At 36.2% G+C, this 25,513-nt stretch overlaps 1 protein-coding gene across 1 annotated transcript in view; it reads right to left on the bottom strand.

The window, feature by feature from the left end:
- The window catches only part of ABI3BP (ABI family member 3 binding protein), a gene marked incomplete at its 3' end in the record, with an annotated part of 147,773 nt that overhangs the window by 28,757 nt on the left and 93,503 nt on the right, over window positions 1–25,513 (bottom strand). Inside the window, 17 exon segments of the mRNA XM_080613490.1 lie at window positions 224–307; window positions 2,284–2,397; window positions 6,203–6,298; window positions 11,349–11,423; window positions 11,678–11,743; window positions 12,854–12,928; window positions 13,398–13,472; window positions 14,621–14,695; window positions 15,180–15,254; window positions 15,900–15,974; window positions 18,648–18,722; window positions 19,488–19,562; window positions 21,005–21,052; window positions 22,504–22,578; window positions 23,078–23,125; window positions 24,470–24,544; window positions 25,044–25,091. Coding sequence (XP_080469616.1) covers window positions 224–307; window positions 2,284–2,397; window positions 6,203–6,298; window positions 11,349–11,423; window positions 11,678–11,743; window positions 12,854–12,928; window positions 13,398–13,472; window positions 14,621–14,695; window positions 15,180–15,254; window positions 15,900–15,974; window positions 18,648–18,722; window positions 19,488–19,562; window positions 21,005–21,052; window positions 22,504–22,578; window positions 23,078–23,125; window positions 24,470–24,544; window positions 25,044–25,091 — 1,254 coding nt within the window.

Here is a 25,513-nt window from a genome sequence, read left to right as displayed (position 1 = left end):
GGCACAGCTACAGGCTGGGCAGAGAAGTTGCAAAGTGGCATAAAGGAAACTAGAATCAACCCAGACAGAACATTTCTTATATTAAATATACAATGCATAAATACAGTTTAGGGAAAGGAAGCAAAGGAAAACACGAAAACCTTTATGTAAATAAAAAAAAAAAAAAAAAAAAAAAGAAGAAAATAAAAAATAAAAGAAACCAGAACTGTTTTAATATGCTTACCATAATAGTCCGGAGTTGCAAAAGCTGTTGGTGTCTTATATGACATTCCTGTCCTCACAGGTGTTGTTGGTCCAGCGGGTTTAGCTATAGTGACAGAAAGAGGAACTTGTGGCAACTAGATGATCTTAAGATCCTTTCCAGCCCTAACCATTCTATGATTCTGTGGTAAAGGATGTATTGATTGCTTTCAAAATAGCTGTAAAAGACAAGAACTGCATTCATAAAGCATGCACATACCCCCAGATAACCACTGCATGACTGTGAAATCATAATCATAATGTAGTTACCTTCCCTGCATGTATGATACAGACGAACATGGTAACTGAAGGTAGAACTCTGGTGAACCAAGTCTAAACCAACAAAAATCCCTATTGCCCATTAATTTATTTCATAAAGTGAAAATTTATTAGAATTCTCCTAATAAAGGTTCTCTTCTAATTTCCTTATTAAAGATAAATTTATTAGGATTCTCACTAGAGTCCAGTTTCTCAAAGGTTCTGGAACTCTCTTGTTTCCTTTTTTCCATCCAGGAGGCTTTTAATGTTGGCATAGAAACCTTCCCATAATACTCTCCCACTGCATTAGTAAGAAAGATACAAATAAGGAATTAATCACAATGTTAATGAGAAAATGAAACAAGACAGAATTATGAAAGAGAAAATCCAAGAAGTACATTGAGGTAAATTTTTCCTGTTAGCACTGTGGAACAGTGTCTCCAGGGAACTGGAAGAATCTCAATTATGATAATTAAAACTAAACTGGATAAAATACACATAAAAATGCCACTAGCCCCACAAGGAAGAACCAGATCATCTAACCAATCTATTCCATCTTGAATGCCTAGGAAGCTGTAATACTGCACAACCTGACCCCTAGTGTATGGAAAAAGGGTGAAATTTCAAAACACTGGTAAATTAATTAGACACTTAATGGAGAAAATTAGCATATACCCTATTAAAAGCAAAATAAAATGTATCAAGTCAACATTATTTTTAATGCTACAGCTTAGGACTGACAATATCTTATGTTCTGTTGTAACGATATCTTATGTTCTATTACTAAGGAAACATCATTGAACAACAGCAAGTATAGACATAACATTTCAATCTTGGCTCTGCTGTTGAGTAAATATGCAGCTTGTTTCATCCAGCTTGAAGATTCTTGCTTCTAATCTGCTGCAAAAAATATTAAGGAATTATTTAGGCCTTCAGTGCCTTAATAGCATGCAAGAACCCAAATGAAACAAATCAAAAAAAGCCAACAAGAAATACAGCAGTTGAGACCTTTATATTACCAGTGAACTACAGAGAGAAATTTGAAGAGGGAAGCATTTCTCATGATGCCAAGCATAATGAGATAGTAGTTTCTGACTACTTGGAATAATGTGAGCCTGAGAATCCTTATATAGAATCCACAGACAAAATATACATTAGGATACTGAATATTGGCTTCAGGATAAAATTAAAATGAAACAGGAAATGTGAAGGTTTTGGTGTGCTCTTATACTGATACCAAGAGCAGGAGTACTGTAGCATAGGATTGAAGCTAAACTGTGCACATGAAATAACTCAGCTTGCCCTGCCTCCCATGCAGTTAGTTTTCTGGGTGCCTATTAGCTCGTTATTTGTAGGGGTTAATGGATGTGTCATACATATGGGACAGAATTTCTTTCCAAATAACCAGATGGGAGTATACACTGAAGCATAATAGTTAATATCTCCCATCTGACATGCACATTAAGTAACTGCAAATGCTATTAGTAGACATGAAATGTTGTTAAGGTTGATCTTCTTAAAGGATGAATTGCATTATGCTATTTTGCTTTCAGCTCCCTTACTAGGGATGATTTTGACATAACTAGCTTAGGAAAATGAAAGGGAAACAGAGTTTATGTATGAAGACAAAAGACACAAGACCTGTATGTTCCAGAAGACTAATTTCTACAGATATCCCAGATTAAAGAAAAATAATCCATACTATAAAATTTTCCTATACCCTGCAAGTCACTTCAGTATTCTCTCACACATAATATGATATTGATGCTGAAAAGATCGAGATACCTGGCATCCCTGGTTTACCAGTCACAGTGTTTGGAGGCAGAGGTTTTCTTCGCATTTGTGTAGGCTTGACAGGAGGAGGCATAGGAAGATGCTGAGGGCCAGGTGATGTGGTTACTAGATGACAAGACAATATTATTAATTATTTAACCTCAAATTTCATAAAATCACAAACCCATTACAAGTTATATTCTGACTTCTCAAACTATGTTTCATGTCTGATTTAGTATCAGAAGTGGAGAGGTAAGGTTGGAAGCTGTTGTACAAGTTGTATTTTCAGCCTTAAATTCTTTGGTAAGAGTGTGCCATAGAGTGTTAAATCAAGCTTACACTGAAATTATGTAGCTGCTTTGGGATTTTGTACAAGTGTTTCAGCAACTCATTTTCTGTGTAGTTTATTTTTGTCAACAGTAATTTTTTGGCAGACAATAAGATACTTCTTCCCACAACAAATACCATCTCACTGTACTCAGAAACACCTTCAGTATCCTACTCACAAGATTTCTGATCTTCTGTACTTTCTAACAGATAAAACTGGTCATGCTCGGCTTGAAGCAAAAGATGTAGCAAAAGGGAAATTGTCATTAAGGATAGTTTATCCTGTGCTGTACAAAAGTGAAAAATTAAGAAGTTACTGTCACTTCATGTACTGATATAGATAAAGACTGTTACTAGTAGAAACTACTGGAGCCCTCAACTAGGTTGTTTCAATGTGCATTTCCAGCCAATATCTATTAAATTTATCTGGCAAAGTCCCTTGACAGTGAGGAAGAAAGGAGAACCTTAACCTGAAAGGAGAACCTAAGTCTGTTAATTCATACTTACAAAATATATAATTGCCTATATTTTCCAGGCAATTATGAAGGATTTCATTATACAAAGGAAGGGCAAAGATTTTTCTTCCATTATTTACCTTTGCACTTCTGAAGAAAAGGAGATATGTGCAACACATTAATGTAACAAAAGACTTCTTGTACCTTACAGGTGAAAATCCTTAAGAATAAGATAATTCTTATAATGCTGCCAGTGTCAACAAATACACAAGTTGCCTGATACTGAGTTACTGGCTACACAGAGTACTTTGGGTCCTACATATCGGACCTTAGTTTACTCTAAAAAATAGCATGACTGTGGACAAGAAGAGAGCAGATCCGAAGACTCACTGGGAGAGCCTTTTTAGAAATACTTTAAATATACAAACATGTCCATCTTTCCATGTTCCCTTTTCCTTTTGGACTTCTGTAGTCATTTATAAACATTTTTTTCTATTTTTTTTTTTAATCCCTCAGATCCAGACAGGAAACAATGCTGTATCTATTTCAGGAAGATGTAATGGGTTTGAAAAGAGCATTTATAGGTTTCATATTCATTCTTAATACCCAGACGGAGATGAAAAAAATATGCCTGAAGACCTAAAAAAGGATAATGAATTTTTGTATATACTACTACATGGCAGTATCCGATTAATTTTCCCTTTGACCACAGAGGACAGCATTGTCTAAGATATTTACTGGGTGGAAACATGCAAGTATTTACTCATCAGTGTTTTGTACCTAGTCTTCTGAACAACACAACCACAATAGTTACATGCAAGCCAAAACATCACATTCAGTGGACTGTGTCACACTTGAATCTACTATACGGCATTCTGGAAAAACAATAATCCCTACTCTTCCCTTCTACAAATTCCACAATGATTTGGGTAATGGTCTGTAATGATACCAGATCTAATTAATAATGTGTGGAGACTCAGCTTGTAACCTAGGACACACAAGAGAATTTAGAGATTTTGTGATAGTGTAGATTCTTGCAAGGACTGGTAAACTATTAGGATTTATTTAATGTTGGGGTTCTTTGTGGATTGGGAAAGTATTTCCTTGACTCCACCTCTCTTCATGAAAAAGGAGTACATGCAGTCTTTTAGCACACAAGTGTCTTAACACATCAAGCTTAATTCTTCTGTGCTGTAAACTATCTAATTTCTTTTAAGTGGTGTAAGTGTGGGTAAAACCAAAAAGACTTTCTTTTCAGTCAATTTTTATGATAGTAAAAAAGCACAGCTAAAGCAAGCTCTATTCTTGGTGATGCTTATGAAACAATGGAATTCTCTACATGTAAGGTTGTTTACATGTTTGTACAGATGTCTGTGTGTATACATGTGGTATACAAAAACTCTACAACTTTTCAGTTGAAACAAAACCTTAAGAAGCTGACTAGGAAAAAGTGAAACACAAAAAGTCTATTTTTGAAGGCCTCTTTGTGGAAGCTGTTTGTCAGTAAAAATATATTGACTGTTTTGAAGAAAACAGCAAGACTTGAAAGAAAAATAAAACTGACAAGCCTGGTATAGCACACATAAAAACCCCTATAACTTGCTATTGTAACAACTGCATTGCCGGTTTTTTTTTTCCAAGCCTAATTTTCCCAACAATCCTGACACAACATCCTTGTCTCTAAATTGGAGAGACATCAATTTGATGGGTGGACCACTCGGTGGATAAAGAACTGGCTGGATGGCCACACGCAAAGAGTTGTGGTCAATGGCTCAAGGTCCAGCTGGAGACCAGTAACGAGTCGTGTCCCTCAGGGATCAGTGTTGGGACCGGTCTTGTTCAACATCTTTGTCGATGACATGGACAGTGGGATTGAGTGCACCCTCAGCAAGCCTGCCGATGACATCAAGTTGTGTGGTTCGCTTGATACGCTGAAGGCAAGGAATGCCATCCAGAGGGACCTCGACACGCTTGTGAGGTGGGCTGATGCCAACCTGATGAAGTTTAACCATGCCAAGTGCAAGGTCCTACACCTGGGTCGGAGCAATCCCAGGCACAGCCACAGGTTGGGTAGAGAGGAGATTCAGAGAAGCCCTGCAGAGAAGGACTTGGGGGTGCTGGTCAATGAGAAAATGAACATGAGCCGGCAGTGTGCGCTCGCAGCCCAGAAAGCCAACCGTATCCTGGGCTGCATCAAAAGGAGCGTGACCAGCAGGTCGAACGAGGTGATCCTGTCCCTCTACTCTGCCCTTGTGAGACCTCACTTGGAGTATTGTGTACAGTTTTGGTGTCTTCAACATAAAAAGGACATAGAACTGTTGGAACAAGTCCAGAGGAGGGCAGGGGACTGGAGCACCTCCTGTATGAAGATAGGCTGAGAAAGTTGTGTCTGTTCAGCCTGGAGAAGAGAAGGCTGCGTGGAGACCTCATAGCAGCCTTCCAGTATCTGAAGGGGGCCTACAAGGATGCTGAGGAGGGACTATTCATCAGGGACTGTAGTGATATAGGACAAGGGGTAATGGGTTCAAACTTAAACAGGGGAAGTTTAGATTGGATATAAAAAGGAAGTTCTTTATTGTAAGGGTGGTGTGGCACTGGAATGGGTTGCCTAAGGAAGTTGTGAACATTCCATCCCTGGTGGTGCTCAAGGCCAGGCTGGACAGAGCCTTGGGTGGCATGGTTTAGTGTGACGTGTCCCTGCTCATGGCAGGGGGGTTGGAGCTAGATGATGTTAAGGTCCTTTCCAACCCTAGTTATTCAATGATTCTATGGTTCTATGACATTCAACAAAACTTCCTCATAAATGGGAAGACAAATAGGTTATGAGTTTACTTTATTCTCTCTTTGCTATGTAGAAACTATTAGTATGAAAAAAGTCAATGCTTACAGTATTCTGAGTGTCATAAGGATATAACACTCCTGGCTGTAGTTTTTAATACATGGTTTATGTTAGTGACTAAGTAGTGACCATGAAATAGTCTTACTTTTATCTTTTTCAGTAGCATCCTGAAGTCAAGGGCAGGTGTATAGATGAGAATGAATGAGAGTTTCTCTTTTTAATGGAGGTGCTTTTTGTGTAGGAATGGCCACGTTTTTATTCTTTCATAACTGTTAAAATTTGCTATATTGTCTTCTTTTATTAACCTTACCAGAAATTGCCTTTTCCCAGGTATCAATATATTCCAAAGGTTTTTGTACATCAATGCCAATTTGTCTGGCAATATCCTCAGGTGTATGTGCATCATCTGGAAAAAAAGGAAATGAAATAAATATCTACAGTGCAGTGTACCAAGTCACGGAATACTGATACATTGTATATGTTCAAACTCTATGTAACATTAAGTGAAAAACTAGCGTATATGACCCACCTATATTTTACAGATTACCTACTGATATTCATTAGCTTCCTATTTAAGTAAATAGAAAGAGATCTGGGTCTAGAAAGTGTGCAATTAAATTTTTAACATTACTTGCAAAAAGTCTGCTTAGAAAGAGAACATTAGTAAGATTAAGAGAGAACAGATCAGTTAAACCAAGATTGTATGTGGAAAGATGGGTACAGAGAACATTCTATTTTTTCAGCATACAGAAGAAAATACCCATTGATACTTGCAAAGGGCAAAGTTCTCCTTCTCCCATAAATAAGATCTTCAGTTTTCCTCCATTTTTAATGACTAGAGCAATTCTGAACCAAACATACACTGCATTTGGAGTACTGGAGGCAAAGTCTACATAAAATGAAGTTTGTATATAAAAGAAAGTTCTACTTATATGTTACATAAAGACATCTTAAAAATACTGAAGTAAATGGCATTAAAAAGATCAACACAACTACTGCTGGTACAGAACAACTGTCTCTCATGATGATATTTATAGAACAATCAAACTGTTAAATTAATATGCTTTTCCTATACAAAATATGTATATCTACTCTATAAAAACTCTATATATGCTGGAGTGAGAAGATGCATTGCAATTTCATCATGGTGGCAGGGGGTAGGGGAGGAATATCACTCCTTCCTCTGACATATGAACCCCCCCCTAAAAACTAATGTTTTAAGAAAACACCAACCAAACCAAACCTCAAATTTAAATTAATTATCAAATTCCAACATGATCTAAACCCTTCAACCACAGATTTCACAGGTTTATAACCTGGTGCTCAGTTTCTTTTGAGATTAAATTAGTATTTTAACATCACAAAGCAAATAATTTTTCAGTTATTTTACTATTCGGCCATTCTTGCTAAGCGTACCTTAGGAACCCGCAGTCCACAGTATGGACACATTAAATGTTTTACTTAAGACTGAAGTAATGAAACTTGTAGTAAGCTGGGAGCAGGATGCAGGTCACTTAATCCCTGTGACCAGAGTTTCCAAGCACATCATGTGGTTTTATGTAACTGCAATTTGTCTTCAGGTAACTAAAGTGGTTAATTAGATCTTCAGATATACTAAGTACCAGGGTGCTAATCAGTGTTTCACATTATGGTGTCTGAGGAAGAAGAGGCATGAGAAGGCCAGCACCAGCTTTAAAAAGAAAAAATTACCTTGTACACCACAGGTCATAGTCAGAGTATTTAGTTTCATGAGCTTCATGTCACAATAAATACATCAACAAAATGTAGTAGCACAGTGACTAAATCACACTAAATTACCCAAGTATCCATTACAACTCCAATCTCATTTAGTCCCATCTTAGTGTCTATAGAAAAGCCTACCTCTAGCCTGCTTCTTACAATCCAATTTAGAATCACAATCTTTCCTGAGTTAAATCAGCCAGGAATGAACAAAATATTGCATACCTTCTAGATGAAAAAAGCAATTATCCATCTCTCTCGCCTGCTTTCTCCTCTCCCAAACTGGCAATGCTGTTCTGTCATTAGTAAAGTAGTAATGAAAAATACACCAAAGTTTTAGGGAAAATGTTGTTCAAACCACAACACTTCCCTGTTGACAAAAAATCTCCTTTTTGAATGATTCATGCACTTTGAAGTTGCATAAAAGTTTGTGTTTTCACTGAAGGTCCCTCCTCTATCAAGCAGCTTGCTACATTTATCATAGTATTTGCCTAATGCTAGCAAACGTAATTTGCTTATTATAGGCATTTTGGCTTACCACATTCATCTAAGCTTTTAACAAAACTGAAAATACATGTATTACTTGCATGTGTGTTTGTGTCTTCTTTTACTTCTATCTTTTTTCCTGAAAACATCCATGGGGGTCTGGAGCACCTTAAAACCAACTACTGCATCTTTAATCGCAGGCATACAATTAGAAGAGTGGATCATTTTAAGGGAAGAACTGGAAAAAATGCCTTTGATAGAGCAAATTGAAATACCTTAAATCTTGAGTTTCTCTAGAACTTGGCTATATAGCCACACTTTCAAAAATAAAAAGAAAATTTAGCACAAAGTTAATGGCTATACGACTTTCACAAGGGAAATGGAAATGTTGCTCCAAACAAAAAAGTTTGTTTGCTGAGGGTTGTCTGGAAGCTTAATAGATCAGGAGCAGTTTTTAAATGCTTAGGATTAAATAACTAAGTTACACACACTAAGAGAAATATGAAAAGCCATCTCAATAAAACAAACTAAATAAAATGGCTAAGACATGGTTGAAAACTATAAGGAATGTTAGTCACGAGGAGGCAAACCCTGCCTCTTTCCCACAGTCAAGTTTACCATCTGGCACTATAGCTAGCCAGGAGACCGAAAAGCCTGCCAGGAAACCAGTCACAATCCCATGTGCTGCTGCTGGAAGAAACAAATTCCACTGCTTATCATCTGGGCCTTGCAGCTGCCAAGCATACTCTGCATGGGGTGAAACATCTTTGCACAATCAGGAAGAACGAGTACATTTAACAGCAGTGCCATCCCAGCAAGGAATTGATCTTGAAACAAGTGTCCATGGCTGTTCAGTAAATGTGCTTTTCTCCAGAGAAAGAAAAAAAAGATGTCTAAAAGTCTGAAAACACACTGTTCCTTAAAGTCCAATAAAGGCATCTGATCACATGTTAAGGGTTCTGATAAGCTAACCACAGAAAATAAGATATCATTTTCATAATGGAAGAAATCAATTTCCCTACACAGAAAAATCATCCGGATACCTTAAAATGTTAAAATATTTATAAGATATCATCCACTGAAAAAGAAGTAAGATTTAGGTTAGTAGAGTTAGTAGAGTTCTCTTTTCCAAGTCTCTTCTGCAGACTTAGGAATTCTGTTTGCAATATGTAAGCGCACATTGCTTAAGAGAGATTCAGGTGATTTAATTGGTTACCTGAACCCTCTCATTTTGTGAGAAGTTTTTTATGAGCAAAGAGTCCTGTAGGCTCAGACACTGCATTTGTCACAATACTGTGATATACCTGCTTTACAGAAGACTTGGGATTCCACTTATGGATCACCAAGGAAAATAGACTGAGAAATTTTGAAAAGCTGCAGTCCTCTCTCAATGTCATGAATGTATAAAATTCATTGGTGATTTCCCTACACTACTGAGAAGAAAGGTGCAGACTCACAGAGAGGTATGCTATGTCAGGAGGGTTGGAAAAGCAATGGAAAACATTACTTGAAGTATCATTTTCTGGAAGAATTCTAAAAGGCACTTACTTGCCTTTTAGTATACATAGTATGCACAATACGGCAGTAGTCTTGTGATGATCTTTGACATGATCTACCACAATGAAGCTCTAGTTCTTCCTGGCAATTTGCACTACTATAAAGACATGGAAACAATGAGAACTAGTGGGCACTCCAACAGGAGCATTTGAAACAAGATTGCTTAAAACAATACCCAAAAAAGCATTAAGCAAAATAAACTACATTTAGGAATTTATATGTCTACTATTATGCTTATACTGCTGATTTACTTAGCATGCTTTTTTTTTCTTCTTTTTAATCTACAAATGCCTCTGCAAAGGTTACTACTGTATGGGAAAATGGAAAAGCATAATATACTGTTTAACATAATTGTGTATTTGTGCATGATTTCATAAGGTGCTTTCAAAGGCCACCTACTCCTGGAGACCTGTGTGAGTTCTGCCTATTTTGGTTATCAGACATTAGAAAGCTCACTTATAAACAGACTGCCAACACAATAAAAGACTAAAACTTTCTAACCCACAACTACTGACGCAGGTCATTTAATACTGTCTCTGATGTCCTGGAATTTGATAGGCTTGTTTTATTTATCAGAAGGACTACGAAAGGCCAAAGAGCACATACCTCCAATAAAGGCATCCACTCTGTATGTAATACAGAAGAGTATGTCATGTTCTAAACAGGCTATTTCACATTCCATTTAAATATTCAACTTTAAATATACAACCTCTTTTGAGATTTTGCATTTCTAAAAACATGGTGGGCTTCTCAGAAATATATACAGGAATGAGTAGTTCAAATCATACTGAAGTCAACAACATGTATTAAATCGCCAAAGATACACTAGAAGAAGTACAGAGAAACATTATACGGATAAAAAAGGAATGTTTAAAGTAGACTGCACATTGCTCAGGTTATCCTAACCTAGGTAGCACAGAACAATAATATGGGATAGTAGCACTGTTAGTAGTGGGTGAACAGCCAAAAGTTTGCTTTGAATATGCATTTTATTTACCTATATTATTTTTTAAGCCTACATCATTGATGAAGAATCCCAAAATTCTTTATTTAATTAACCTTTGTCTGTATTAAAAACCCCAGTAATATTTGTATTGACAGAATAAATTAATGCTTTATTAAATAAAATGTATGGATTCATTATAAATTAGCACCAAAAACATTATTTTGATTGGATAAAAAAATCAAGTACAATTGAAAAAGTATGAATGATTTTTTTCAACAAACAAACCAGTATTCTGAATAAATCTTTGTGGTTAGGGATGTATGTTATCTGTGTGTGTAAGGACATGTAAATTGAAGTGTTAGCGCTCACTCTCCTCTATCACCCACCAACCTGGAACTTTCTTTGTGCTGAAGTATTTAAGCCTGAATACTGCACAGTCCAAATACTGCAGTCTGAATATGAGTAGGTCTAACATGAACATACCATGTGCATAGCTAGTAGCTAGCAAGATAACTGGCCTTAAGGCTTTCTTACCAAGTCTTCTGACTTGGACTTAAGCAACTGGGTAACACTTTTCAACAAAGTGTTTTCCCATATTTATGTAAAGTATGCCTTAGGAATTAATTTCAGTAATCAAACACAATAAAATATTTTGCAGGGTTCAACATGATTTAAGGTTCATGTCTTTTACTGACAAGTTAAAAACCACCCAAAACTGCAGCTCTACCTGTTGTTGGCACAATCCACTTTGGCAGTCCACGTGCATTTGTTCTAGCTGGTGCTAGTGTGGTTCTGCTAAGAACTGTGAGAGAGTTTAAAAGAGAAAATAAGTTCCATGAGAAGAAAACCCAACACACTTTTATGTGATGCCACCAATTCCACATTAGAGAATGAAAAACAACATTTGGTTTCTTTTTCTTTTTCTAGACTGGTTAATCAAAAGAAAAATACTGTTTTTTTCTTTCCCCAGCAACACTCAAGATTCTACTGTGAACAGGTGAAATTAACTAATTAATTAACCTCCACTCCATCCTAAATTGAATAAAGAATTATTACCTGGTCTGGTCTGTGATTTATCAGATGGCTTTGGTCTTGCAGAAGTGAGACGTGTTTTATGGGATGCTAAAAGAAATAATGTTCAGTTTAAACGTTATGTGTCAACAGAACATCAATACTGCAGTGTAATTTGCCAGAAAAGGCCCATGTACCGGTGTGATTCAGCAAAATGGATGTATGGGAATTGTATGAGTTCCAATCTAAAATGCACACTGAAAATGCTAGTTTCTTTAGTGGTCAGATGACTCCATCATGCAGCCTGATCAGCTACATTCATGTTTAGGCTTAGGAAAAGTTATAAAATATTTACAGCCAGTTACCCAATTGTATATGGATATAGAATTAGCTCTGCAAGGTATCCATGGCCTTAAGACATTTAATTAGGTTCTGTAAAAAACAATCAAACAAAAAAAAACTCAAAACACCAAACCAAACCTTCCCTAGATCAAATATTCAGATAAAAACATAACACATCGAAAACAGAAAACAACTGGAATTATTCAGTGCAGACAATGTGTAAGGCTGCTGAAACATAGTGTCATCATCAAGGTTAAAATCAGAAGCATTCAGCCTTTTCTTATTGTCACTTTTCACTTGCCAAATAATTTTGACATTGTAGTTGTACAGAATTTGTGTGAATCACAGTGAAAGCTGAAAGCATAAGTAGTAATCACTGACATCTTGTGCCAAATCATCAATCCCTGTAAGTCAATTTTTTAAATAAATTGAGCTGGCTATTTGATATTCAAATCTAATAAACACTCTATACCCAACACTTAATGCAGTGTCAGAGAAAATACTTATGCAGGAAAGAACATATTACTCATTTTCGACACTTAAATTTGGTAAAAGCTTTACAGATTTACTGTTTGATAAAGAAAAAGGCAAAAGTCAGTTTCATCTATGTTTGCAACACTATACATCTGAGAATCCAATACACAGCAGTAATACTGTTTAAAGCTTCGTATCATCTTTGAGGCAATACTGATTAAACCTTGATTTTCAGAGCAATGAGTAAAACCCCCACTTGATAAGGGGAAAAATGAATTTTCATTTTATATATTTGAAATAGTTTAAAGGTAATAATGAACAGACCATTAAACCTTAAACTGTTCTGATTTTACTTAAGATCTACAGACTCTCAAGATAACAACTTAAGAAAGTCTTAAAAATTACCTGTACTGAAGCGTGGAATTTCAGTTGCTAAAGCAGTTTTGGCCTTGGGTGAAATCTGGTACGTTTCACTGGGAGCTGAAAGTGGAGATATTATTGCTTACCAAATGCAAATTATTTCCTTTTAAACACAAGACACCACAGGGGGAAAGGGAAAAACTGTCTTTGTGCAGATTGTAAACAAAAAAGAATCAGTGCTAGAAACCTGGCTGAAAATCATGCTTCTATACAAATAAAAGGCTTTTCAAGACTTGGAAGATATAGTCAGACAAAAGAAAAAGAGATGACCCGGTAATGCCTTTACATATGATTCCTCAGCCTTGTACATGAAGTACTTATTTCTAGAAAGAATTGTATGAAAGAAGAAATGGCTGAAAAATTTAAACTAGCAACATTTTGTACATGCAGTGGAATGTGACTAACAAGTGAACACAACATGAAGATATATTAAGGTGTTTCTGTTGATTAAAGTGTAAATATTGTCATATAGCAAAAGCAGAGGAACTCAAGTTTTATGAAAAATAGACTGACATTATATTCTCATTACCCAAAGTCATTTTGGACCCATCAACAACATGAACTGTTACAAGGTTAATCGATCCCAGGTGTGTTGCTCTTGGAGCTACAAGAAATAGAATATTGCTCTGTGAGAAATGAAATTAAAAATGTTGGATTTCATTAAGGATCTGTGTTCTTTGTTTCCTAAAGAGCTATCGCCGCATCTACTAAGACAATTTTAACAGACGTGAGATAGATACATGTTTTGATTAGGCTGGATGTATTTTCATGATGACAGCCACACAGTGCAACTATTTTGCTGGCCTCCCTCCAACTTCAGTAGAAATGCCCTGAAGGTGGAATTCTGACAGTCTTTGGTCTTTCTCACTCTGGTTATATTAATTTTCACTTCCTAAAAATTCCCTAAAAGCTTATAGTAGTGGTTTTATCTTTCAGATATTCTTCCCTTACCCAAATATGATTGAATTTAGTGAAAGATATCTAAGTTACTGGATTAAAAGGAGAGACTGGCAGCCAGAGGCACACACTACAAATCTCTTTCTCTTTCAGAAATAAGGCTAAAATAAGGAAGCTGAAAAGAAACCTACTTACTGACATAAATAGCAGTAGCTAAATAGTGCCATTTGTTTTTAACAACTTTCTTAACAGCAATTTTGCATATGCATTGTTATAATGATTTTAAAGCCAAAGAATAAACCTATAGATTCTGTTTTCAAAAATTCTCTACCTAAAACTAATTTTTTAGTGGTACGAAAACATGGCACTTGTCAGCTATGACATGACTGGATTATAACTACGCATCCCTAAATCTGCTGTAGTTACTGCAAAAATCACCGCTGTACTCTTAGCATCTAGCTATCTTGGAGTAAGATTCTGACACCCAAGTTTCAAAAGTACTTGAGAAATTGAAGCAAATGTATATAGAGTAATAAAATCCCCCAAAAGAAAAGAACATAGTGAAGCTGGCTACAGCAGAGTATTTTTATTGAAATTAATCTAATTCATTGCATTTTTCAAGGCTACTAACCTACTAATTCAAGAAAACCAACCAACTTCTGCTCCCCATGGAAATAGATACAATTCATGGGCATTCCGTTTGATATAATTTATTAACATACTTTGAGCTGAACAATGATGCTAATTTCTGTCCACAAATCATGGATGTCACATGACTGCAGTACTGAATGACAGAAGACAAAGTAACTAAAGCAGTGCCACAATAACACTTTTGAAGTTAAAGCTTTAAATTACCAGGTTTAGTCTGTGGTACTTCTGGCCCAACAGATGTTCTGGGTTTGGAAGGAATGAGCAGTGTTTCTTTTGGAGCTGAAAAAAAAGGAAAAAAGATTATTATTGTATTTTTCAGGAGTCATGATCCAATGTCGTATTTAGACCACAGAGAATTCATGCCTCAAACACCTGAAAAAAAGACAATAACAATTCCATGGCTTTTTGGAACCTGAAATAAAATGACTATCCAAACCACAGAAAAGTCCTAGCACAGTGCTGTAGGATAAATTGAGCTAGAGGTTAAAATTCTTGCTCTAAAAGAAAAATTAGACCACTGAACTTGGTAGGAGATTCGACAAATACAGTCTTCTGACCAGACATGAGCTGTAGGCTATTTCTGCTTTACTTCTAGGATAGAACTGAAACTCATCTGTATTAAGAAACATGCATGTGTGCAAGCAGAACGAAGTATAAATGGAATGATGTTTCAGAAAGTACCACACTGGAGCATGTTCTCTAGGGATTTCTTCACAGAAAAATTAAGAATACCAGTTTCTTAACATCAAGGAAACTTATTTACCCATTGTTGCCCTTGAATGCTCGGTGGTAGTAGAAGATTTTGTAATAATTGGTTGTGGAGTTGTCTGATGAATTGCTGTTAAGGAGAGAACGTGAAGAATCTTAGAACATTGAACTGTAATAGAAACAAACTAAAAATGCTGCTTTAGAAATGCACTATTTCTAAAACTTAAAAATGCCCCAAACTAAAGTGTAGCAGAATAGTTTAAAAATCAGCTGCCGACAGATACTGTTAACTTTTGTACATTCCTTCTGTAACAAAAATGGAAAGAGACTCAGCCCCCTGTAACTGTTTTAAAGACTTCTTTCAGGATAGAGCACAATGTCAGTTGTCAATTGCATAAGCACATTGCAAAGGAGTTCTGCTGCGTTTTATGTATGGAAACAGAAAAAGTGCTCATAGAGTTGCATCTCTGATTGCTAGGAAGTAATCAGAGAGAACATGGTCTATCCAGCCACTGAAATTTGTCAGCATCCACATTACTACATTTTAGTCATCATTTGCTGTATTTAACAGAAAGGAGAAAAACCATTTTCAATGCATACTAGAAATCATCCTATTATTTTTAGTGTAGTTTCGGCATATTTTTGATTAAGTGTAATGCCTTTATTTGAGCACAAAGCCAGCTATGAACAATTCCATTAAAAAGAACAAAACCCAAGGCTAAGGGAAGGAATCTTTAAACACAAACACACAAAACTGAAGGAAGGATTCCATTACCAGGTTTGGTGTGTGGCACTCTTGGTTTTTCAGATGGTTTTGGTTTGGTATGAATGGACTGTTTTTCAGCTGGAGCTGAAATAAAAACAAACAGCACCCATAATAATAATTGAAACCCAAGCTTCTTTCATAGCACACAAGGAATGTAAGTACGATCTGATCTGTAATAAGGCAAATTATGTAAGGGTAAAGCTGAAAATCAAACGGCTGGAATTCCTGGGAAGAAAGGCAAATAAGTTAAATGGCCACTGACACAAACTTCATTATATGCAAATTTGTAGCTTTGGACGAAGCAGTGAATAATACAGTCATGAACAGCATACAGTGATGGAACAAAAATAGACAGCTGCATCTTACATCTTCCACATCTGCCATACATGAGTATCTGAGGACAGGATCTGCTTTTCAGTGGACCCTTAGTATCAGACTTGATTTATGAATTAAACCCTTTGTTTTTATGTGGGAACTATTTAATCTTGTCTTCATACTGCTCAGTTAAAATTGTTGCCATGTAGGAATCATTTACTGGAAAAAGTTATCTTGGCATGAGGTAGTCTGATCTACACCAGTGGAAATGATCTTCAAAATATCTGCCCTAGCCTCTGCTCTGATGAACCATTTTCTGCACATGAATATTGCATCAGATAGCCCCAGATACATACAACAGAGCACATAAACTTCATAAAGCTATACAGAGATATCGAATGAATATTAACCTAAGTAATTCATGCATACAGGGGATACATATTGAAATAGAAACACAAGTTTTTTTCATTTCCTATTCCTCAGAAAGAAAAGGCATACTTCAAAGATTAATGAATGCCTACTAATATTTCATTAGTGATACCATTTCATTCTCAGAAAATTGTGGTCAGTGTTGGCCTCTGAAACTGGGGATAGAGAACTGATTATTAACAGAGATTGCTCAAGCAATACTCCTGCTGCCCAATACTGCTTGGATTTATTGATCTTTATTTGGTTTATTTGGTCCACATCTGACACTTAAGAATAAAGAATTCTCAGCTAATGTTTCATATAATACAGCAAGTTTTCCCAATGTGGATGACCAGAAGTTAGCAGAGAAGATGGCTTTAAGAACTAGTCTTTGATTTGGAGGGTCACATATCTGGTCCATTTTGGTATATGTTATGCTATGGTTGATAACTTATAATTTCCTTGCAGTGAAGCAGAAAAGTATTTTAGGATGACAGTATCCATATCTCATGTGCAGAAGTTACAGGATTCACTACATACTCTTTAAATAAAGTCTTCTTTTATGGCAAAATATGCAACATCTTAAAGAATGACACCATCCTGACTGGAAAGGCTATGAGATGAGGAAAAGAAACAGCATACAGTGATGGAACGAAAATAGGCTGTTGATAACTCCCCCCACTACCCTCTTGAAAGTGTTCAATTATCTACTGCAGCTTGACAAAAAAATCTGATAATTTACCAGGCTTCCTGTGTGGAGCATCTGGGATGGGATCTGCTTTAGGTTTAAAGGGAGTATGTTGTGGTTCTTGAGGAGCTGAAAGAAAAGTCCTGTTTTAAGGGTTTATAGTCTTCAGACATAGACAGGTTTATTTCACAAACACTGCATGCCTTGTGCTTGCAAAGAAAAATAAGATCCTTAAGTGAGTCTGAAAAATTGTCAGATGCATAGAGGAATTCCAAAAGAAAAGAAAATCCTGAATTAAAACATGGGTGGAAAATTGATCAAGTAAGCAAAATCTGGAGTCAAGTAACAGAACCTGGAAGAACACAGACAACTACAGTAGACATGTTTCCCTCTGTATGTCAGAGCTCACAACTGCAATAGCCATGACATGCTTGTCTCCTACAAGTGTCAAAGAATTACAGTGTGTATGAGAATGAAAGAAACTTACTATGAAGACAACAAAACAGCTAGGAATCTTTCAATATCTAGAACACAGTAAAATTAAGATGGCATGTGAAAAACAGGCTAATAATATATAATTGGTCCAAGGAGCAGCAGGGAAAAAATAATCACCAGCCCAAGGTAACATCTTTACCTGTTGCTGTCTTTTATTTATTGTTCAATACAGTAGGTGCCAAAACTTCATAAAAACAAGAACATACACAGAATTAGCAATAAGTACATGCAAAAGGGTAAAAATACTCCCTTTTACATAACTGATTTCAAATTGGAACACATACTTAAATTTATTTTTAAAAATTATTATTTATTGGTGGAATTAGTGAATATATACTCACTCAGAAAGAAGGTTCAACTGATGTTTTCACAACCATCAGGAGTTACAGAGGTTTGGTGGTTCACTACCAAACTATTAAAATTCCTATTAAGTATATACTTTTAAGGGTCAAATTCCATTACCAAAGCACACAAACATAGAAGTGGTTTGATGTAGATGTTTAGAGTCATACACAAAGGAACTCAAATATGTTTTCCTCTAAGAAATTTTGATTGGCATAAAAGATGAAATTTCTTCCAAGAACATTCTTATAATGTTTGCATGTTGTCTACCATGATATGCAGATTATTCATCAGTGACAGCCGTCATGTGGTTGAAAAGCATACACAACTCATCAAAACTCAGCCATTAAAAATACAAATCAGCTCTATCTTCCTTTAAACATGTGATCATTAGAAAACCTATTTGTCTGTAATAAGAAGAGATGTTAATCAACACCTGATTCATTGAGGAAAGACAACCCAAAATAAACCCTGGATTTTCAAACACAACAAAACAACAGTGTATTTACCAGGTTTTGTGTGTGTTATGCCCAGACCTGGTGATGCTCTAGGCTTGGAAGAGCCTCTCCAACTTTCTTTTGGACCTGTAGATGTGCAAAGTTTTGAACATGTTACTGAGAATAACAATTCAATATAAACCTTTTGATTTTCCAGACAGAAGATTCATTTTTGGCCAAATTTTTTTTTTAGAAAGTATTTCCATTTGAAAGTAATCGCAAAGAGATCTCCTGACATGCTCATGCAGAGACTAAAGGACAAAGTGACTGTTACAGTGCAGTGTTGGATTAACTCTCCACTCCTTTCAGCTCTATCACACAGAGCTTTCTACAGAGTAAACTGCTGTAGTTCTAACACTTAACCTTGTTGCTCTTCTTAAGTGTTTCATGTGCCAAAAATTTGTGCTTATTTTACTCAGCTGTGCATTAAAACAAACTCCAGCAAAGAAGAAGAAACATAGAAATTTACCACTAATTTTCAAATGGACATAAGTATTTTCAAAGTTTTGGCAACAGGAAAGTAGTATAATTCTACATTTGTAAATAAGTAACTGGAAAATATAAATACTTCTGTCACATTTTCTGGAAATTAAGACACTAACTTTCTGATGTGCAAAGGCTCAAGATGACTGTTAACCCTCATTTTCCTACCATTCCCTACGAGTTATGGACATGTATAATATTTAGCGGATTATCTTGTTCCATGACAACTACATAGCAAAACCAATAATGACAGTAAACCACAGCATATGCAGTAATTATCTTTGTACTTTCAGAGAACTAGTAAATTTTGACAATTTTCAAACTGATAAAACTTTCATGCAGTAAAAGGCAAAATATTGACAAGCTTACTTGCTCTAGTTGGAGGAACACGTGGACTGGGTGATGTTTTAGGTTCAGAAGTCCCATGAAGTGTATCTTTAGGAGCTGAAAGAAAGAAATTTGGTTACACCATACTAAAGTTTTCTGAGGTTTCAGTGTCCATTACCACCCATAACAGTTAAAAAAAGAAAAAAAAAAAACCACCAAAAAAACCTCAAACCAGATCAAAAATTTAAACTAAAGATATTCTGTGGAAGCAATGCAGAAGAGAAGAGCTTTTTTTAAATAAAATTGGTCTAAAGAGAAAAAAGATAACTTTCTGAGGCATACTATCAACTAAGCATGTGACAGAATTACAGGTTCTATTTAAGAAGAGGACTTAGAATCATAGAATAGTTAGGGTTGGAAAGGACCTTAAGATCACCTGGTTCCAAATCCCCTGCCATGGGTAGGGGCACCTCACATTAAACCATGTCACCCAAGGCTTTGTCCAACCTGGCCTTGAACACCACCAGGGATGGAGCATTCACAACCTCCCTGGGCAACCCATTCCAGTGCCTCACCACCCTAACAGTAAAGAACTTCTTCCTTATATCCAATGTAAACTTCCCTTGTTTAAGTTTTAACCCATTACCCCTTGTCCTGTCACTACAGTCCCTAATGAATAGTCCATCCCCAGCATCCCTATAGCCCCCCTTCAGATACTGAAAGGCTGCTATGAGGTCTCCACGCAGCCTTCTCTTCTCCAGGCTGTACAGCCCCAACTTTCTCAGCCTATCTTCATATGGGAGGTGCTCCAGCCCCCTCATCATCCTCGTGGCCCTCCTCTGGACTTGTTCCAACAGTTCCATGTCCTTTTTACGTTGAGGACACTAGAACTGTACACAATACCCCAAGCAAGGTCTCACGAGAGCAGAGAGAGACTTAACAGAAGAAAACAAGTAGCTTCAAATACAAAGACAACACTAGACTGTAATGGAGGTTGTACTGGAATGATTTGCAGTACCAGATTCAAATGATAAAAATGCCTTACTCAAAGGGATCTGCCTCAAGGAATCATATGACCCAAAGATCACTGAAGCGATTCTTTTCCAGCAGTGGAACTGAGGTTTGAGTGAAACAGAATTACTTTTCAGTCCTCTATGAAGGACTAAATATCGTTTAGTAAAACTGGAGGGGAAAGGAAGTAGAGAAAGAAAACTTGCAACATGCAGCCCTGCTCACCTAAACCGTATGACTAACGAGAACAGTGCCACCTCTACTGTATGACTGCGAACATGCAAGTTAGAATCCTATTCTGATCTGCTCTCTGCCTCTTGCCATTAAATACTGAAGGAAATTGCCCTATGTTATGTGCATAACAACTTGAAAGGAAAGGATCCTCCTCAACTGTTTTGTAGAAAATAAGAAAAGAGACAGAGAATCTTGACCTATAAATTATTAAGGCTCACACAAAGAAAGGTGACAAATTTTTGCAGGTCTACTCTTAATGATTTCTGTTGAAGAGGAAAGACAACATAGCTGTTCAAGTAAGAAAATATCATTACCTACTGTTGACTTTGGTTTCTCAGTTCTAAATGTGGTTGGTTCCAGAACTGCATTAATGTGATAAAAAAAAAAAACAACAAGAAAACCAAAAAAACCAAGAAAACAACAAAAGCAAGTATTACCAAGAATAATCAAAACAATGACTACTTCCACAATGATCATACAATCATCCTGCTACAGCCAATGACAGACTGTCACTCCTCTCTGAAACTCAACACGTCAGTATTATGCTCCTCAGAATTGCCTCCAATTCAAGGCAATAGCTGTAATACAGAACAGGGCCCAAATATCAATCTGAAGCTTTTATAAAAAAACACAAAGAAATTGTGGGTGTTTTTTCACCTTCAACTTTGTGCACTTTCCTGACTTATGTCAAGGTTTTGATTCAAGCAATAGGCATAGATTTACTGGGGGGAAAAGGAAACTTAGTTGTCATTTTTCTGCCCATTTCTCCAGCAGCACTATCTAATACTGCATATACTTTGGATACCTGTACTGGGTCTGGTTGGGACGGAGTTTACTTTCTTCACAGCAGCTCCTGTGGTACTCCAGTTTGGATTCATGAACGTTGATAACACACCAATGTTTTAGCTATTGCTGAATAGTGCTTGTTACAGCACCAAGGACTTCTTAGTTTTTAACTCTACCCCCACGCAAGTAGACTGGAGGTGGTAAGGATGCTAGGAGGGGACACAGCAGGGATAGCTGAAACAAATTGACCAAATGAATATTTGGTGATTGATTTGAATCACCTCACATAATGCCATGCTTAATAGCAAAACTTTCCAAAGGGCCCATTGCTCTTAGAGCGACACTGGTCTGCTGGTGGGATGTAGCGTGTGGTTACCTTCATATCACTTTGGTTTTCTCTCTATCCTTGTTGAATCTGCCTTTATCTTAAACTACGATTTTTTTGTTAACTCTGCTTTGCTCTTATGATTCTCTCCCCCAGCACATTGCAAGGTGGAATGATCAAGGGGCTAGTGGGCTAATGACTGGGGTCAACCCACCACACTATCTCATATAGTTGTTAGTGTGAGTTGTGTAACTTTCTTTCTTCATCTTTAATTAGCTCAGGGTTGCATAATGCTCTCTACCAAGCTGTGTAAACATTATAGAAAATATTACACATTCTTAAATCTCTTAACGTCATAAGGGAGGTGCAGAAGTGAACTGAAAAGTATAAGTGAACAACTGTGCCTGATAAAGAAAAAACAAGTACACAATTTGAGAAATACAGAAAAAATCCTTCTTCTTTGCAATGACACACCTCCTTCTCACCTTCACTTTTCCCAAACCCAAATTCACACAGAAAAGACCTATTGTCATTGACAACTGCACAGAAAATGCCCACTGTTGCAGTGACTTGGTTGATTATAAATACCTTGAGTGTATGTGCTCCAACATATACACCCGAGGGATACATGTTTATCTGAAGCTCCACAGGACAGCAAGACACACATATAAGTTTAGTAAGAAAAACAAAGAGTGTACTTACCAGCTTTGGTTTGTGGCACCTCTGAACTTGGTGATGTTCTAGGCTTGGAGGGAAAATACTGTGTTTCTTTTGGAACTGAAATTTTTTAAAAAAAGCAACTATTAAAATCTTTCAAGAATTGAGACTAATAAGGCATAATATCAAAAAAGAATACATGCCTCTGGAACCCTCTGGAAACACAAAAAGCTTGTATGAGAAACGAAGAAGTATGAATGTCTGGTACACAGAAAAATAGTGCTGATGGAGAACCTCTGTAGCAGGGTAACATAAAGCAAGGCCAGTATGGACAGACCAATTTCAAAGATGAAGCAGCACAGACCAGAAACTCAGTACAGAGACATGTACTCAAAGGAACATTGTTGTGCTTTACAGAACACATTTGTGTAAGAAAAAACAAACAAGATGATTACGAATTGTTAGTGTAAAATCACGCACAGCTCCCCTCCCCAACCTAAAGACTAAATTTAATAGTAAAAAATTATGACAGTGGAGCACAATGAAGATGTATTTGTGATGATTGGTGTATACTGAGAAAAAAGCTAAATGTGATGGTCTCTGTAGGTAAAGCTGTTACCTATTGCTGGTTTTAGTTGATCAGTTCTAAGTGTTACAAATTTCAGGACTGTATCAGAGACAAAACATAAAAGCTATTAGAAAAATTGAAGTGAGTAATTGCATTTACAATTAGCATTACTTGTTCAATAACTGTATTTTGAATTATATACTATGTACACTGCACCATACAAAAACCATTATATTAAATGAAGTCTCTGAGAAAGCAGCGTAAGCTGAAACATAATGTGAATGTAGTTCTCCCATGGGCTTCAATGAGATATCCAAAATATATCACTCCCTTATTCACATGGCTTTTTAAGGACACAAATCTCTTCCCTTTGTGGTGTATCTCAAATGCAATTTATATATACAATTGGAATCAGAGACCACTTGTTTGTTTACTGGATGCTATATTATTAAAGATCATTACAGTGTATTGCATTGCATGATCATGAACTTCAGCTATAAACTGGTATGTATCTAAAATTAAACTGGGTGTTTAAGGGGCATAAGGATTTAAAGTTTATGGTGTTTTCTTGCATTTCCCTCATTATAAGCACAGGCATAATAGAGATGGTACCCCTCTCTGTGTCAATTCTTCTGCATGGGTGACAATTACCAAATCTTTTAAGCAATCACAAGATAAGTGGATGATGCTGTAAAAAAAGTTCTGTGTATTATAGATTATGAGAGAATAAGGATTTTGACCATTTTCTGCATGAGGAAATCATATCTAATACATAACATCAGATTTCAAAAATATTACTTTATGTACATTTTACAGATCTTCAGTAAAGTGATTATCATGATTTTTTTCACATTTACCAAAAGATAACTTACATTGATATTCAATACCCTTGTAATTTTCTGTTGACATTACCCGCACTCACATTTAATGACACAGTAGAAAAATCAATTTTTTTTTGAATACAGCATAAATGATAACCAATGCTAAAAAGTACCAATACTTATAAAAAAATAGTAGCTATTTACCAAGTAATCTACTTGCTCATGCAGGAAATAATAATGTAATGAAAGTAAGTAATTGTGACTTCAAAGGAAAACGTATTTATTGTAACAAAACAATCAGTGTGAGAAAGAACTGTACCACCTAAGTAGCCATAATATACACTTCAATTGTTAGGTATTTCCTTTAGTTACCACTGTAATCTGAGTTTAACAACAATATTCTCTTTCTGCTGCCATGAAGTAGCAGAGATTTATTCTTCTGCATGATGAAAAATATCTAGTGAATGCTACTACTCCTGAAAACTGCAAGCAAATCACTGAACACACAGCAGAACAGAACCCCGTTATGTTTTAACTGTCTCAGTTACCTAAACAACTGTTCGAGAAATATATTTGAATCCAATATAAACTGTATTAGAAATAATCACACAAAGCAGTTTACCATCTTTGGCTTGTGGGATATGAGTTTTGGGTGAAGTTTTAGGTATAGAAGGAATACGCTGAGTCTCCGTTGGAGCTGGAAGAGAAAATGTGGGTAATAAGTTGCTTAAATTGCACAGTAATTAGTATCTGGTATCATGTTTAACACAGAAACCTCACACCTGCAACAGAGAAAAAATGGTTCTTCATAGAAAGTAGGGAAGTCAGGTAATACTTTCCATGTGTTTATAGCAATCTAAGCAAGAGAGTGGAATTTTAGTAATTTTTGAAGCTTGGGGTTTATTTTTTAAAATAAAAAGCTGGGACAAGTACATATAAGCAGAATTATAAGAAAGGTTATCCAGAGCTGCCAGCATCATTTTCTTGAAAAAAAAAAAAAAAAAGAAAAGAAAAAGAGACTTTCTGACTCTGAAGAGAGGAATACACCCAACTGCCATGAATGTCAAGCAAGAGAATTACCTAGAAGAAAAATGGAGTTTAATGAAACAATCCTAAGGCATAAGGTGATTAACTTCAGTGATGCTTTCTGTGATGAAAAAAGCAAATATGACAGCTTGCCAAGAAAACATCATTACCAACTGTTGACCTTGGTGGTTCAATTCTAAGTGTAATAGGTTCCAAGACTGCAACAGGAACAGTGTGAGAAGGTAAGCATGGAAGAACTAAAAAAAACTTTAAAATTACTCCACTGGGAAGTATAAAAGCAGGTGCTAATACTGTGCCACAGTGACACAGATCTTCAAATTAACTTTTTAAAACCATGGACAATTGAACTTCCTAATAATACAAGTTCAATAAGAAGAACATAATAGCACAAACTTGATGGCAACAGAAGCAAAAATGTTAATAGAAATCAGTAAATCCTAGAACAAGCAAGGGAAGAGATCACATATCTTAAAGGGAGCAAGGGACTCTTGATGTACAAAAATGGAAAGTATCCTCAAACTGAGGTCTGCTAGTCCTTGAAAGCGGCATGCTGACCATGACGAAACAGTTAAAATTTTCCACTAAGGTGACCTTTCTATTTTCAGGTTGCCTCTGAAAA

The sequence above is a fragment of the Psittacula echo genome (genome assembly GCF_963264785.1).
Source record: "Psittacula echo genome assembly, chromosome: 3".
NCBI lineage: Eukaryota > Metazoa > Chordata > Aves > Psittaciformes > Psittacidae > Psittacula > Psittacula echo.
This window is presented reverse-complemented; position numbering and strand designations above follow the sequence as displayed.